Consider the following 15,491-nt stretch of genomic DNA (forward strand, 5'->3'; position numbering starts at 1 on the left):
CCTGGCACCAGTGAGCCAGGCAGCTGCAGCACATTCCAAATATTGCTCTATTTAAAGCATCCCGGGGCTCTCAGAGCAGCTGCAGAGGCAAACCTTGACCTGCCATTAAACTAGCAGAGGGGAATGGCAGAACCAGGTAAGAGGCACAATTACATGTGGATGTGTATATATATATATATATATATGTATTATTATTATTATATACTGACATTAACGGATCTGGGCAATGCAGTGTAAGTACACTCAGCTACCTGGGTTCTTCTCTGATACACTAGATACATTTTACTTTTCAGTTAGAAAGTGTAATCTCTTTAAAAGCTGATTCTATTAACAGCTTGGGTTCCTCCTGTATTTTTGAATCCTACCAGTTTTGTTTTCTTTATGTTTTGTAGTTGTCATTCCAGGTTAGCTGACACAATAGGACAGTGTGTAAAATGAGTTATGTTTGACAGCATTTCTGTTATACTGTGTGGAGCTGAGCTCCAAGTGTAGTGCAAATGAATGCAGAATAATTTAGATTTTAACCCCACAAAGCTCAAGTGGCAGAGCAAAATGAAATTTCAATAATGACCTTTCCATTGTAAGCACACTTCACTTCTCCAAGGAGAAAAGGCACTTTATATAAATGCATTTTATATCTATTGTAAATTTTTATTTATTTCACTTAAATTTACAACTGTAGCTGTGCTGTGTGCACAGTTACTCAGGTGACACTTGTGAAGGGAACTTCTTAATACACCTTCATAGCTATGTTTAAAGTTTTTAAAGATTTTTCTCCTGGTTTTTTTTGCACCACTGACTCTGGTGTCTAGGGAGAGTGAGTTTCTGCTAAGGTACAAAGGGACACTGAACACTATTTACTAAGTTTTCATTGATAGCCCCAGAAATTACCCTGATACTGGTTTGAACTGGAGCTCCCCTAACAAAGCCCCCAGTCAGCAGAGCTCTGGCAAACCCCTCAATATATATAATATCAATCCTGCCCCAGCAGGACCCAGCCCTGCCTTTGTGATCAGACCTTCAGAGAAAGGGCAGGAAAGGGATTCCAGCAGCTTCACCTGGTGGCAGGGCAGGGAAGGTCTCTCAATGAAACAGTGAGGGCTCCCCTGGGGCTGAAGGACCCCCGGTTTGGGGCAGATTTTTAATGTGTTTATGTGTTTAATGGTTTCATGGCAGCACATGCAGGTCTGTCCCTCTGGCAGACACCCTGTGCAGTGTCCTGGTGAGACAGGTGTGCTGTGCAGAGCTTCAGAAGAGCAATGGGGCAATTCCTGAGTCTGCCTGCTTGGTCTGAACTGTGCAAGGTGTTGTGGATCATTTTACACAATTTATGAATCCCTTCAGAAACAACCTGTAATTGCATTAACTGCTGTAAGAGGTGTAATGTGCTGGTCAGCAATAGGGTCTCAAAGATTGTTATTCTGCTTTCTGGCAAGGGTGTGCTGCTTGCAGGACACCCACAGCAGGGTCCATGAAGTTTGGCTGCTGTAAGGAGATGTGAAGGCAGTGCAGTGATGGCAGTGTCACACAGTCCTGCTTCCTGTGTGCTCCACACCGACCCTGGCTCTGTCCTGGGCTGCTCTGAGCCTGGCCCGGGCCTGCTGAGCCATGGCTCTGCACCTGGAGGTGCCATCTCCTGTCCTGGCATTGGTGGGACCTGCTCAGCGAGTCCCTGCCAGCGTCACTGACCCTGTGCTCTTTGTCCTGTGTCCCATGTCCTGTGTCCTGTTCTGTGTACTGTGTCCTGTGTTCTGTGTCCCATGTCCTGTCCCATGTCCCGTGTCCTGTCCCATGTCCCGTGTCCCACCCAGCCCAGGCCCCGCTGTCCCGCCTCCTCGTCCCCGTGCTGCTGGCGCTGGGCTGGATCCTGGGCTGTGCCCTCATGGTGTACATCGTCTTCTCCTGACCTCGGAGGGATGGCAGTGCCACACAGAGCCCTGCGGTGAGTGACAGTGCCACACACACCCTGCAGTGTCACACAGAGCCCTGCAGGGACAGCAGTGTCACACAGAGCCCTGCAGGGTCACACACAGCCCTGCAGGGACAGCAGTGTCACACACACACACAGCCTGCAGGGACAGCAGTGCCACACACACCCTGCAGGGACAGCAGTGTCACACACACACCCTGCAGGGACAGCAGTGTCACACAGAGCCCTGCAGGGACAGCAGTGTCACACACAGCCTCCTCTGCCCTACATGGCACTGCCACCCTTTTAAATGCTATTTTCTCTGTCTTACAGGTGAGAAGAACCTACAGTGAAGTTGATGAGAAGAACACAGAACTTCAGTTTAGATTTCTAATGACTAAAATACATATAAAATGAGTTATTTTTAATATCAGCCATGTAAATGTTGTGCACACTTTTTATCCATTAGGAAGAATCACCAAACCAATGTCCCTGTTCTCAGATTATTTGCAATTTAGGGAGTGGTTTTTGCAATCCCGTGGTAGGTCAGATCCCACCTGCTTGCTGAACAGCAAACTTTTAAAACAGCTGCTACCAGCTAAGGAGCTTCAAGCTTGGCAGGAACAGGCAAGGGTTAATTTCTCATGGGGCCTGGGCAAGTATTTTTAGCTTTATTATGGGGAAAATCTCTTGGACTCTATTGTTATGAAACAGGAACATTGCATGTCCTCGGAAAAGAAAACCCCAGGCTCAGTCAGGGCTGGGAGGGTTGTGCAGCTGAGTGTGTCTGAACCTCGGGCTCACAGGGCCCTCTGTGCCCTGTGCTGGGGGTTTGCCTTCTTAATTAGAATTGGAGATAATTATACTCCCCCAGTCAATAATGAACCACGTGAACTTGCAGTGACTTTGCCATTTAAATCACAACTGAGCATCAGATCACTGCATTTTCACTGACAGCTCTGGGCTTTTGAGCATGAAGAGTTTTCTACTGAAGAACTGCAGTTCTGAGAAGATGAAATCATTAATAATTCAATCCCCAGTTAAAGCAGAGAATTGATTGTGAGAGGCATGTCTGGAAGATCCCAGCAAGATGCATGTTGAAGGGAATGTGAAAAAACTCTTAACAACCCCTGATGGGGTTAAATAGAGAAAGAAACTAACTTTTTCACTCCTGCTCACATAATTTGTGTAATTTTGAGAATGTGAGGAAGGCACATCAGTCAGACATCCTGTCTCCATCTGTGGGCACTGTCTGCTGAGCTTTGGGAATGGAAACACAAATAGATTTGGCCGTGGTGCAGCCACGAACATTCCTGGGCCACTCCAGCGGTCGGCAGCAGCGCTGAAGTGTGACATTCCATTTGGGAATTGCCTTAGCACTGGGTTTCTGCTCCTGGGAAGGAGCTGAGGGCAGAGGGGGTCCAGTCTCATCAGCTGTCCTGAGAGAGGGGATAAACGCTGGAGATGGCCATGGCTGCAGGGCTGCTGTGCCCTGTGACACCCGAGCAGCACCTCGGGGTCCCTGCAGGTGGGAGCGTCCGGAGCCCACCCTGGGCACACGCCCCAGGGTCTCACCTTCCATTCCTGGGTATCTGAGCCCACCCTGGCACACACCCCAGGGTCTCACCTTCCATTCCTGGGTATCTGAGCCCACCCTGGCACACACCCCAGGGCCTCACCTTCCATTCCTGGGTATCTGAGCCCACCCTGGCACACACCCCAGGGTCTCACCTTCCATTCCTGGGTATCTGAGCCCACCCTGGCACACACCCCAGGGCCTCACCTTCCATTCCTGGGTATCTGAGCCCACCCTGGCACACACCCCAGGGTCTCACCTTCCATTCCTGGGTATCTGAGCCCACCCTGGCACACACCCCAGGGCCTCACCTTCCATTCCTCGGTGTCTGAGCCCACCCAGACCGATCCAGCTGTGGCTCCACAGTGACCACGTCCGTGTTTTCACAACTCACTTCATTTACCAGGCACAGAGGGAAACAGTTCTGAGAGGGCCCGCTGGCCCAAACAGCTCTTTGGGTATCCCACAGCGCTGGAAATCAAATGTTTCCAATTAAAATGTTACGGAGATAAAATGTAAACACTGCAATCTGGTTTAGCTTTACCTGATTTTTGAGATCTGATTTGGCAGAGCAAACCAAAATAACTTTCTAGGCTGGCGTCAATATCACCGAGCTGACTTGCCGTATACAAAGCAGGAGTTCCTGCCAGTTTTATGGGGTAATAAAGAGAGGATTATTCCAAGAAAATATGCATCCCCCACGCTGCTGGAAGATCACTGAGCACTCTGCAGTGACCTTTTGTAACCACCTTCACACAGCCCACTCGGGCGTCTGCTCGTGGTGCAGCTGTACAGCGTGAAGCTCTCCTTACATGCGGGGGTAAAAGGGGAAGCAAAAGGTTTGGGGTTTTTAGTTCCTGAAAAATAAAACGAGTGTTTGAGAGCCAGGTTCTTTTCTCTCAGAGAAGTGCTGGTGATTGAGGGGAAAAAAGCCATGCACATTCAGATTTATTTCAAAATGCTGGTGCTACACTGTTGAAGTGAGGTGATAACTTAATGCCAGTATTGTTACAGAAGGATGCCAAGCTTGCCCCACAAGCTTGCCCCAACCTCTTCCTGGCTTCTCTGTTTCCCCTGAACAGCTCTTGGAGTAAATGAAGTAAGGAGGAGTGTCTGTCCCCCCGCAATGGCCTGGGATGTGGCATCCTGGAAACCTCCAGGCTCATGTTTATATTCTTTCAGTGCTCATAATCCCATTTAAAGGTGTTGGTGTACACAGAGCATGACTGGTGCAGAGCAGAGCCCTGGGGATAACACCTGCCTGTGAAGCAGAGCTGATGTGGGACAGGGACAACACCTGCCTGTGAACCAGAGTTTGGGTGGGACAGGGGTAACACCTGCCTGTGAAGCAGAGCTGATGTGGGACAGGGGTAACACCTGCCTGTGAAGCAGAGCTGATGTGGGACATTCCCAGCCCCACGCCAAGCACAGCGGCTCCAGGGCTCTTTGCCCGCCTGCTGTGTCCCTCCTGCCCCAGCGGCTGACCCCCGCCCAGGGAAGGTGTTCACCCGCTCCCGGCTGCTGCCCCGCAGCGCCTCACACACCTGGGCTCCCCTGTGCCCGCGTACCCCGCCATGGCCCAAACCTCCCCGCGGGGCTCAGGGCCCTGCCTTGCTCTGGGTGGAAGCGCAAAGGGAACAGCGCGCGGCGGGTCCCGGTGCGGGTGGGGCGGGGGCGCCAGGTGCGCTCCGCGGGGGGCGCCGCCTCACCTGCCCCCGCCCTCAGGAGCCCCTCGGAGCCGCTGCGCTCTGAGCGCCGAGCCCCGGGACCCCCGCCCCGCTCCGGTGTGAGCGCCGAGCCCCGGGACCCCCGGCCCCGCTCTGCTGTGAGCCCCGAGCCCCGGGACCCCGGCCCCGCTCCGGTGTGAGCCCCAGAGCCCCGGGACCCCGGCCCCGCTCCGGTGTGAGCCCCAGAGCTCCGGGACCCCCGGCCCCGCTCCGGTGTGAGCCCCGAGCCCCGGGACCCCCGGCCCCGCTCCGGTGTGAGCCCCAGAGCCCCGGGACCCCGGCCCCGCTCCGGTGTGAGCCCCAGAGCTCCGGGACCCCCGGCCCCGCTCTGCTGTGAGCCCCGAGCCCCGGGACCCTCGAAGCCGCTCCGGTGTGAGCCCCGAGCCCCGCACCTGCGGGCACCTGGAGCCCCGCACGGCACGGCCCGCGGCGGGCATGGCTCAGGCAGGAACCCCGGCTGAGGAAAGAGCCCCGGCTGAGGAAAGAGCCCCGGCTCAGGCAGGAATCCCGGCTCAGGTAGGAGCCCCGGGCGGGGTCAGTGGCGGGTGGGGCCCTCAGAGCCGCCCGGGCCCGCGGGCTCAGGGCAGGTGAGGTCGCTCCCTCACCTGTGCAGGGCCCGCCTGGCTCCGCTCTCCGTCTCCAGCTCCCTCCGAGCGCCGGAGGCTTTTCGTGGTCCTTGTTCTGCGCAAAGCTGTGCGGAGCGTTGGGTCCTGTGTGAAATGATGGTTTCTGTGTGAAAACAGAGGCGCTCTGGGTTTCTTCTCTCTGTAACAGGCTCGCTCCGGTGCAAAGCTGGGCCTGGGGGCTCCGGGAGGGATTTGTTGTCGTGGTCTGTGTTTTCTGACTGTGGGGCTCGGGGGCAAGCACGGGCATCTATTTGCAGAGAATTTGTGTTTTCATAATTCCTATGAAGAACACTCACTGCATTTGGCTCATAATTTCAGTTTATTATCAAAATGTTTTGATCAGATGACAAACTCAGCTAAAAGGACATAGGTTTTTAAATAGACCTATTGTAGCAGTCATCTGAGGTATCTGGTACTTGGTTTGCGAATGTCTTTGCTTTGATAAACAAAGCAGTAAGTTCCTTTGCAATCTGCATGAGGATGTGTAATACATATCATTGCAGATTTAAAGCCTTTTACCCTCTTACTTAAAGCTCCTTCAGACTCTTGCAATCAGCTGTGCAGCTTTGCTGATGTGAGGACTGACACTGATCAGAACACGTACAAGTGATGTGCAGGATCAGAGCCTAAGCACTGACAGTCAGCCTGAAAACTCCCATGTTTGTGCCCTCCATTGGAGAACTCAGTTTTGTAGGCTTTATCTTATTGCCCGATACCATGCTTTAGTCCAATTTCCCAGTTCTATGCAGCCATTGATAAAATATGTTACAATACTTCAAGTCAAAAGTGTAGCTCAAGATTTAAATATAAAAACTATGATTTATACATTACTAGAAACTTTAAAAAAGAGCGACTTTAGAGAAAGCAAGATAAAGCTTAGAAAATGGTGAAAGGGTCTTTGATCACAATCTTACAGATTATAGGTACAGAAATTAATAAATTACCTATGATTTCATTTGGGCTGGAAAGCTGTAAATTAACTGTTGTTGTAAATAGAGGCTTCAGGTAATACACGCTGGAGTAATTAGTGAGAAGTTACTTAAGTACAGCAGGTCTTTGGACTCCTCTTGTATAAATGGTTTCAAGTACAAATGAAAACATTTGGTAGAAGAGATTTTCTGCAACAGCAGAGGGTACAGAGTCTGACACTGGGATATGAACTGCTGTCTCTCTGTCGTGTTATGGTGGCTAAAATGTGTGTTACTGAGCACTTCCATCTGCCCTGGTCAGAAATCTGCATTCACCCACCCGGGGAGATCATGGGCCATACTTTGCCATTTCCAAAGGACTCCCTCCCACTGGCTGTGGGCAGGCTTACAGCTGCAGGTGTGCACTGCCAGGTGGGTCAGGTCCTGCGGGCTCTGGGGGGAAGCAGCCGGGCAGCCACGGTGCCTTCCCTGCTGCCACGGCCATGATTTGGGGTTTGCACGTTTACCAAGGATTACAGACATGTCTCCAGCACATTGCACTCAGCTTTCTTCCCTCCTCCCCCTCTCAAAATCAGCTGGAAAGGTCTCTTTTCCTGGAAAGCTCCTTGAGATGTGAGGTTTGCAGTCCGTCACCAGACACGGCACTTCTTGGCAGGGTCCATGTTGTCTCTCGTGGTGCATGAAAAGGCTTCTGAAAACTCTGGGGAGTTCTGCAGTGACCCCAGGACCCTTTAAAAACAAATCAACATGCCTGGGTTTGAAACAAACAACATGACCCGTATTTTGTAACTTGTTTTTGTTGTGTCACCTCAGTGTAGTGTGGGGAACGCCCTGCTGCTGGGCTCTGACTTGCTTCATCTCACCTCAAGGGCTGGCTGTGTTTTCTCCTTCAGTTTGTCTTGCCCCTATTGCAACCCCAGAAATACAGGGCCTGTCCCCTCCTCATGGCTGGCTCTCATGAGCCAGTTCTTTCCCCCAGAACAGCTTTCTCATTGTCAGTAGTTTTCACTGAGGGCTTCTTCAGCTCCATTTTGCTGACAAGTGTCTTGGTGAAGGGAAAACAAGACCCTGAGGTCAAGGGCTGTGGTGGTAACTCATCTCTGAATGTTCATTTACATTTTTACACCAAGCAGGTTTTAACTGAGATCATGCTGCTCCTCTGGGCATTCTACACAGATTTTCCAGTGAATGAGTTTTCTGGCAAAAAATCTCATACAAACAATGGCTTTCAACTCAACATGGGGAGTGAGTATGAGGCCATTCCAGCTAAGGCTGAATTTACATGTGTAATTGTGAACACGTGTGCCAAGAGTCACTTGTTCCTTCAGGACTGGGAACACAGCAGCACATACCTATGCAGGGAAACAGGTCAAATACAGACACTGATGGACATTGATTGTGGCCCAGAAGTTCTTTAAAAAACTGTTTCTTTGAGTAATTCATGATTATTCTGAGATTTGTGTTCATCCTCAGAACCAGGGTGTGCCCACAGAAGCTGAGGTGAAGTTCAGCAGTGACACCTGCAATACTTCAGCTGTTCTAGAAGGCCAAAAGTGACTCCCTGGTCTTGGGAGCCAGCAGTGGAACAGGAGAAGATGGCACAGAAAAAGGGTTATCAGAAACCTCATGCATTTTGGTGATCTAGCTGTGCTTCAGTGCCCCAATGAACAAGGACTGCTAAAATGGGATGCACTGCAATTAACAATTACTACGAGGAGCTGCCTGTTCCACTTGCAGGGAGAAGCAGCCCCCAGCCAGTGTAGCAGGTACTGAAAAGGCTCATTGCACTCCCCAGATAATAATCAAAAGAGGCACCTGGGGAGCCTCTGTGACGCTTGTGTAGTATCTTATTAGGTGTTAATTTTGTGGGTATGTCTCATGAAATGTTTTCTATTTTAGAGCTCTTAGGGGGCCTCATGCTGTAACTGACTGCCCACTCTGAGGATGTTGTCAGGTTTCTCATGAACACTTGTATCCCTGCATGTCCAGTTTATGCCTGTCCTACTGAGGTACAGAGAGCACAGCACGATGTAACGTGTCCAGGGTACACACAAACACAGCTTGTTGCACTGGCATGCTGAACCAGCCGGCTTCAAAGGCCTTGTACCTCGGCCAGATCAGATGTGCTGAGGTTCTGAGGGCCTCTGGAGCCTCATTAGCACTGAGAGCAGACAGGAACGGCTGCAGGAGCTGGTGCACAAAGTGCCTCTGGGAGAGATCTCAGATAGCACAACCCACCCACGGGGAAGCACCAGGAACAGCGAGGAACAGTCGCTGCTTTCACTGAATATCCCAGCGTGGGGGGTAAACAGGGCTTGCTGGAAAGCCCTTGGAAGAAAGACACTGGAATTAATGCAGTGGATTGTATCAGCACAGAGCTTGGCTGTGGTGGACGTGGAGCCTGGAGGTGGCTCAGCCTCCCAGCAGATGCTGTGATGGCTGCACTGCCACTGATACCGGCACGGGACCAGGCAGGTTTATCAGAGCACATTGGTGCTGCTGATGAATGGGCTGCTCTGACTTCAGAGAAAAAGAAAAGATCCTAGTCTGGCCTGAGCAGCCACGTTTCCTGCATGGCTCCACTGAGCTGAGCCCAGCTGATCTTGGGAAGGCTGGCTGGGCACACCAGGCACAGAATGCACATCCCTGTTGTGCCACAGCAAAGGGCTTGTGAGGAGGGAGGGCAGTGATTTCCCACTGACTCTACCCGTGACTCCAGGGGAGGATGAAAGTTCATCAGTGCTGCTGGTGTACAAGAACCCTACCAGGAGCTATTGTGGGAGCTGGGATTTGTGGATGAGCCCTGGATCCCAGACACAGTCCCTGGGACTCTGCAGTAACAGTCACACAGTGGCAGCCAGGTGATGCTGCGTGTCCTGGGGCGGAGGCTGTTCAAAGCTGCTCCATAGCGTGGACAGAATTAAGCTGGATCTTCTCAAGGATGGGACAATGATCCCACATCCTTCCTTTGCCTGTGGAGCTGCCTGGGAAGGGCTGTGCCTGTCTGGGCAGTGCTGGAAGAGACAGAGAGAGCCCAGCCCTCCTCCAGTGTGCTCTGCCTGTGGTGTGTGCATGCTAAAGCTCCCTGGGAAGGGCAGCCCAGCCCTGGGCAGGGTCTCCTCAGTTCCCCCACTAAGATCCCAGGCTGCAGAGGTGTCACACCTCAGGTGTTGGCTCTGCTGACCTGAATCTGCCTGGGCTGTGCACGTCTGTCTTGATGGAGTTCACTGCATATTCTGGTCTGTACGTGCCACACCACACCTGCACAGGAAACAGAGAAAAGCATCGTTAGCCTGAGATTGTACAGGAAGAGACCTGCTGTTATTTAACTGTGAAATACCTGATGTTCATGAGAATGAATTCCACATCAGAACACAGAGAAAAAAGGGTGTATTTTGTTAAAAAAGTATATCTCTGTCCTCAGACAAAGGCACTTGGGCACAAGGCACTTCCTACCAGGCTTACCAGAGGCTGAATTCATTTCTTTGGGGAAGATAAAAATCAGCTAACAAGACTTTATTTTCACTGCTTTGCAGTGAACACTGCTCAGCTCTGCAGCTCTGCCAGCTCTTGTTTAGCCCACGGGACTCAGCCTGTTCTGACTTGCTGTTAAGCTGTAATGTCAAGTGGTTTTCAAAGCCCTCGGGCAAGAAGTAAAGGATACCTGTGCAAAGTTCAGAAAAAACAGCTGTTTGTGGTTCATGTCGAGACCAGGAAGGAGTTTTTCTTTTCCGTGTTTTCTCTCAAAGTTTTCATAAGCCTGTAGAATGAAGTGAGTAGAAATGTTACCACTTCCAGCATTTTCCCAGTCAAAATGAAATGATGGCAAGGAGGAACATGGATTCTTTGACATAATTAATCATTGCCTCCCTTGGCCATCCATCCCACATGTGCCACCTTGAAGCAGAAGACAACAGGGCCATTTCTCAGTACTGTGCTATCAATTATCTAATGCTGCACTATGAAAATGAGATTTTTCCCACTCGTTTTTGGGGTTTGGTTTTTTTTAAAGTGAATTGCAGAAAGGTTTAAAACCTTGGCACAGTAAGAGCAGCTGCTTTCATGTTTCTTATGGAGACGTGTCAAATGTGGATGTGTTGTTAGTGTCTCATCCCTGATGAAAGATGCTGCAGAAATGTTCTGCCTGCAGTCAGTGCCAAAGCAACGCACGAGTAAAGCCAATCAACTGCCCAAGCACAGCTGAGGGATGAGCAGATAGCAGGTCCATGGAAAAGGCTCTGGAAGTTTCCATGGATAACGGCTGAACGAGAGCCAACAGTGCCACGGCACTGCAAAAGAGGCCAGTGTTGTACTGGGATGTGTAAACAGGAGTGGCTTATACGAAATACATGAAGTAATCCTTCTACTCCACTCGGTGCTGGCCAGGGCTCAGCTGGAGTGCTCTGTCCACTTTTGGGCACTGCCCTTCAGGAAAGATGTGGACCAACTGGAGAGAGTCCAGAAGAAAGCAGCAAGAATGAGCAGAGGTCCAGCAAACATGACCTATGAGGAAAGATTGAAAGAATTGGGTTTGTTTAGTCTAAAGGAGAGAAGTCTGGGCCTTGAAGCATGTAAGTCTTCAAATATGTGAAAGGTCACAGGAGAGAAAGGAGCAGATTGTAGTGTTTGCCCTGTTGGAGGCACTGGGAGTGCCAGGAGGAGGCAGCAGGAATGCTCCTCTGGGAGATTGAAGGATGCAGAAGGGGTTGATTCCACCTGCATGGAGAGGGGGGTGGGATACTGACCTCTCAAGATTCCTTCTGGACCTTTTTTTACTGTTTATATGATGTCATAATAATTTTTAATACTTCTGACCTAATTTTTCTGGCTACTCCCATTCCTTTCAGAAAGCGTATCCCCTTTCAAGGCTTTGTACTTTGCACAAATATTCCAGTAACCAAAGATCAGACTAATCTAATAAGCCTGATGCCTCTTTTAGGCTTCCAAACCATTCCTTAAACTCTCATTAATAATTGTGCTTGCCCTCAAACATGTCCATTTCCAGCGAGAGCTGGAGAAGCGTGCGCTGGCCCGTGCATCCAGAGGCTCTTTGTTGGGCAGTGACAGCACTCAGCTGTCAAGTTTGGGTGTTCTGCCACAGAAGGTGTTCAGGGAAGGAGAAGGAGGATGAGGGTGCTGAGGCTTGCAGCCATCAGATCTGTGAATAACAAGGAAAGCTGGCAGAGAAGCTGGCTGGCTGCTCTCTTGCAGACCGTGCTCACTAAAAGAACCTGAGTCTCTCTGACTGCCAGTCCCAATGGTGGCCAACCTAGGGAGTCCAGCAGCTGCTTGGGGAAGAGAAGGAAAGCAGAGCCAGAAAGCATCCAGCTCCTCTGGAAGGCTTCGTGCAGGGAGTCTCTGGCATCTTGGGGTACCAGGACAGAGGGCCCAAGTCACCTGAGCAAGATGAAAAGCAAAGTGTTTATGTCTATGGGTCAGAAGAAAGTCATCCTGCCCCTCCTTCCTGGCAGGAAAAGCCTGGTGAAAAAGAGAGCCAGAGGCACACAGCTGCTGGTATCAGCACTTTCTTTAGGTCATGGTCCAAGTGTCAGCCAGTGAATGTTTCCATTCCTCACATTCCTTATTCACAAAGGAAAGAAAAATTGAGAAAGAATTTCCTAGGATCAGGTAATCTGTAGCCTGACATGATTAACAGGGTGAGAGAAGTACCACAGCTGGCCTGTAGCTTTAATGCAGGCCTTGATGGCACAGTAGGTCTGGTCCTGTCCCTAACACAGAAATTGTGTTTCTTCTTCCAAGGCTCTGAAACTGACTTTCTTAATCTCTGATAGTTTCAGCTAAAATAGAGAAATTAATATTTCTTACCTTGTATGCTTGTCTCACACCCCCATTATCAGCAATGTTTTCTCCTAGTGTGTTGATTCCACTCAGCTGTAAAATAGAAAGGAAGAGTATTGGTTTCAAAAAAAAAAAGCTCATCCAGGACCTGTAACACCAAACTTTGTGTATTTCCCAGTTTCTGAAGGCAAGAATTACCTTAAAATCTGAAGGTTTAGCAGTAGATTATGTTAAAATCTCTGAAAAGTCTTTATGTCCCTTGTCTCAAAATCCATGTTTTGAGATACTATTGTTTTTCTAATCCTCTTCCCCTCCAGGCAACTTTCTCAGCTCTGTATCTCTTACCCAGATTTTCTGCTACTTAGTCATTGCTCATTTATTCTTCCTCTTTTCTCCTTGTCTTTAACCCTCAGTTTCTTACCACAGTTCCAGTTAGAGGAAGTGGACAGAATCTGTAGTCTGTAGAACAAGTTAAAATTCAAACTCCAAACTGCTGAAATTGTCTGTTAACAGACATCAGCAAACCTGCTAGAAGGTATTTTTCTGTATAGTAGGCAAGTTCAGTAGCTTCATGGTAGCCAGAGAAGTAGAAGATCTCTATTTAGCAGGTATTCCTAAGTCAGTCAAATAGCACCAAAGATGATGAAGCTTTGATAATGGGAAACCTCTAATTCTATTTTTAAAAAATCCTTATTTTAAGATTTAGTCCATCATATTGATTAACGATAGTAAAAGCTGCAAAATCTAGAATCATCATTTGATTGAATTTAATGTGTGAATAAAAGGGCAGCAAAACACGCTGAAATTTTCTTCTCTATTTTTACTGGCCTGTCTCTGAGTTCCCACACTTCAGCACATGTTTTGGGACAACCCCAGGGCTGGGAGTTTTATCTTCGCCCTGTCCTGTGTGATGGAATATACTGTCAGGCTGTAAGAAGGCAGCCAGTGGAACTGAGAGGAATAACTCCCCGTGCCCTCCACGCAGCTCTGTGAGCAGTGCTGCCTCCCCAGACAGGACCTACGTTCTGTCCACCTGCCAGGTCCCACGAGAAGTTCCCATACTGGTACACCATGCACTGGGACAGCTCCTTGAAATTCCGTGCCGATTCTTCACTCCACCAGTCCACGAGGTCTCCGTTCTCATTAAAATTCCTGCCTGTAGCAGTGAGTTAAACAGAATTATTTGTACAAGAAAAGAGGGTTTGGTGCAGCGGGGAGGGGAGCGAGCAAGGCTTTGGGCTGTGCTCTTGGGAGAGCAATGCTGTAATGCCTCAGAAACGCAGGCTCCATGCTACACGTGGGGATTCTGCTCCCTGGAAGGACTGAGCCCTGGAGCATGGCAGGCACCCTGAGCTCTGGGAGCTTGGCCAGGGCAGCCCGGGCCTCACCGTTGTCGTCGAAGCCGTGCGTGATCTCGTGCCCGATCACCATCCCGATGCCGCCGTAGTTCAGGGACCTGGGCTGGGAGGCGCTGAAGAAAGGGGGCTGCAAAATGCCCGCAGGGAACACTGGAAAGGAAGCACAGTTAACATGGAAAAAGAGCACAGTTAACACTGGAAAGGAAGCACAGTTAACACTGAAAAGGAAGCACAGTTAACACGGAAAAGGGAGCACAGTTAACATGGAAAAGGAAGCACAGTTAACATGGAAAAGGGAGCACAGTTAACACTGGAAAGGAAGCACAGTTAACACTGAAAAGGAAGCACAGTTAACATGGAAAAGGGAGCACAGTTAACACTGGAAAGGGAGCACAGTTAACACGGAAAAGGGAGCACAGTTAACACTGGAAAGGGAGCACAGTTAACACGGAAAAGGGAGCACAGTTAACACTGAAAAGGAAGCACAGTTAACATGTAAAAGGAAGCACAGTTAACACGGAAAAGGGAGCACAGTTAACACGGAAAAGGGAGCACAGTTAACACGGAAAAGGGAGCACAGTTAACACTGAAAAGGAAGCACAGTTAACACGGAAAAGGGAGCACAGTTAACACGGAAAAGGGAGCACAGTTAACACGGAAAAGGGAGCACAGTTAACACTGGAAAGGAAGCACAGTTAACACTGGAAAGGAAGCACAGTTAACACGGAAAAGGGAGCACAGTTAACACTGGAAAGGAAGCACAGTTAACACTGGAAAGGAAGCACAGTTAACACGGAAAAGGGAGCACAGTTAACACTGGAAAGGGAGCACAGTTAACACAGAAAAGGGAACACAGTTAACACGGAAAAGGGAGCACAGTTAACATGGAAAAGGGAGCACAGTTAACACTGGAAAGGGAGCACAGTTAACACGGAAAAGGAAGCACAGTTAACATGGAAAAGGAAGCACAGTTAACACGGAAAAGGAAGCACAGTTAACATGGAAAAGGAAGGCACAGTTAACACTGAAAAGGAAGCACAGCACAGTCAAGGCCCTGCCCCATCACCCTGCAGGTACAGTGGGGCCAGGCCACGGTTATGGGCTTCAACCCCAACCACCCTGTTCCCTGGGATCTTCCAGCAGCAACAAGTGCCTGACACGTGGGAATGCTGTAGGACAGGAGAAACAGAGCAGCAGGACCACCCCCCCCTTCAGACACTTCCAAAACCACGACCAGCTTTTGCTTTGTTACGCTTTTGCTCTGCAGGAAAAAGCAGTTTGTTCCAATTTACATCACTTAGCATTCACAGACTTCAGTCTCATCAGTAAACAAACCTCACAACATTGTGAGAAGTGGGAGGGTGTCCCCCCAGAAGAATAGATTATTTGATCATTCCATCACAAATCAATCTCAGAGACAGGAATTTATTCTTCCCTTGAAAATACAAGTAACTCCCACTGGAATCAATAAAAATAGGCCAAGCTGTCAATAAAAGAACTGGAACAAAGCAGTTCCATTTACCCACTTCTCTGCTCATTTTTCTAGACTTCTTCTACAAAATAATTC

The 15,491-nt window shown here is 49.6% G+C and overlaps 2 protein-coding genes across 2 annotated transcripts in view; one reads left to right on the forward strand and one right to left on the reverse strand.

The window, feature by feature from the left end:
- The first annotated feature begins 123 nt into the window (after positions 1-123).
- Positions 124-1,906, forward strand: STRIT1 (small transmembrane regulator of ion transport 1). The gene is made up of 2 exons (XM_077183609.1): positions 124-136; positions 1,812-1,906. Exons 1-2 carry the CDS (start codon positions 124-126, stop codon positions 1,904-1,906), a joined length of 108 nt encoding a protein of 35 aa, XP_077039724.1.
- Positions 1,907-6,149: 4,243 nt separating this feature from the next.
- Positions 6,150-15,491, reverse strand: part of MME (membrane metalloendopeptidase) — a 34,186-nt gene continuing 24,844 nt past the window's right edge. Inside the window, exons 18-23 of the mRNA XM_054639406.2 lie at positions 13,955-14,074; positions 13,589-13,722; positions 12,594-12,659; positions 10,432-10,527; positions 9,952-10,028; positions 6,150-7,496 (exon numbers count right to left, since the gene is read on the reverse strand). Of these exons, the coding sequence (XP_054495381.2) occupies positions 7,397-7,496; positions 9,952-10,028; positions 10,432-10,527; positions 12,594-12,659; positions 13,589-13,722; positions 13,955-14,074 (593 nt within the window). The 3' untranslated portion in view covers positions 6,150-7,396. The remainder of the gene's footprint in view (positions 7,497-9,951; positions 10,029-10,431; positions 10,528-12,593; positions 12,660-13,588; positions 13,723-13,954; positions 14,075-15,491) is intronic.

This window comes from Agelaius phoeniceus, chromosome 10 (genome assembly GCF_051311805.1).
Source record: "Agelaius phoeniceus isolate bAgePho1 chromosome 10, bAgePho1.hap1, whole genome shotgun sequence".
In the NCBI taxonomy this organism is placed as follows: Eukaryota; Metazoa; Chordata; class Aves; order Passeriformes; family Icteridae; genus Agelaius; species Agelaius phoeniceus.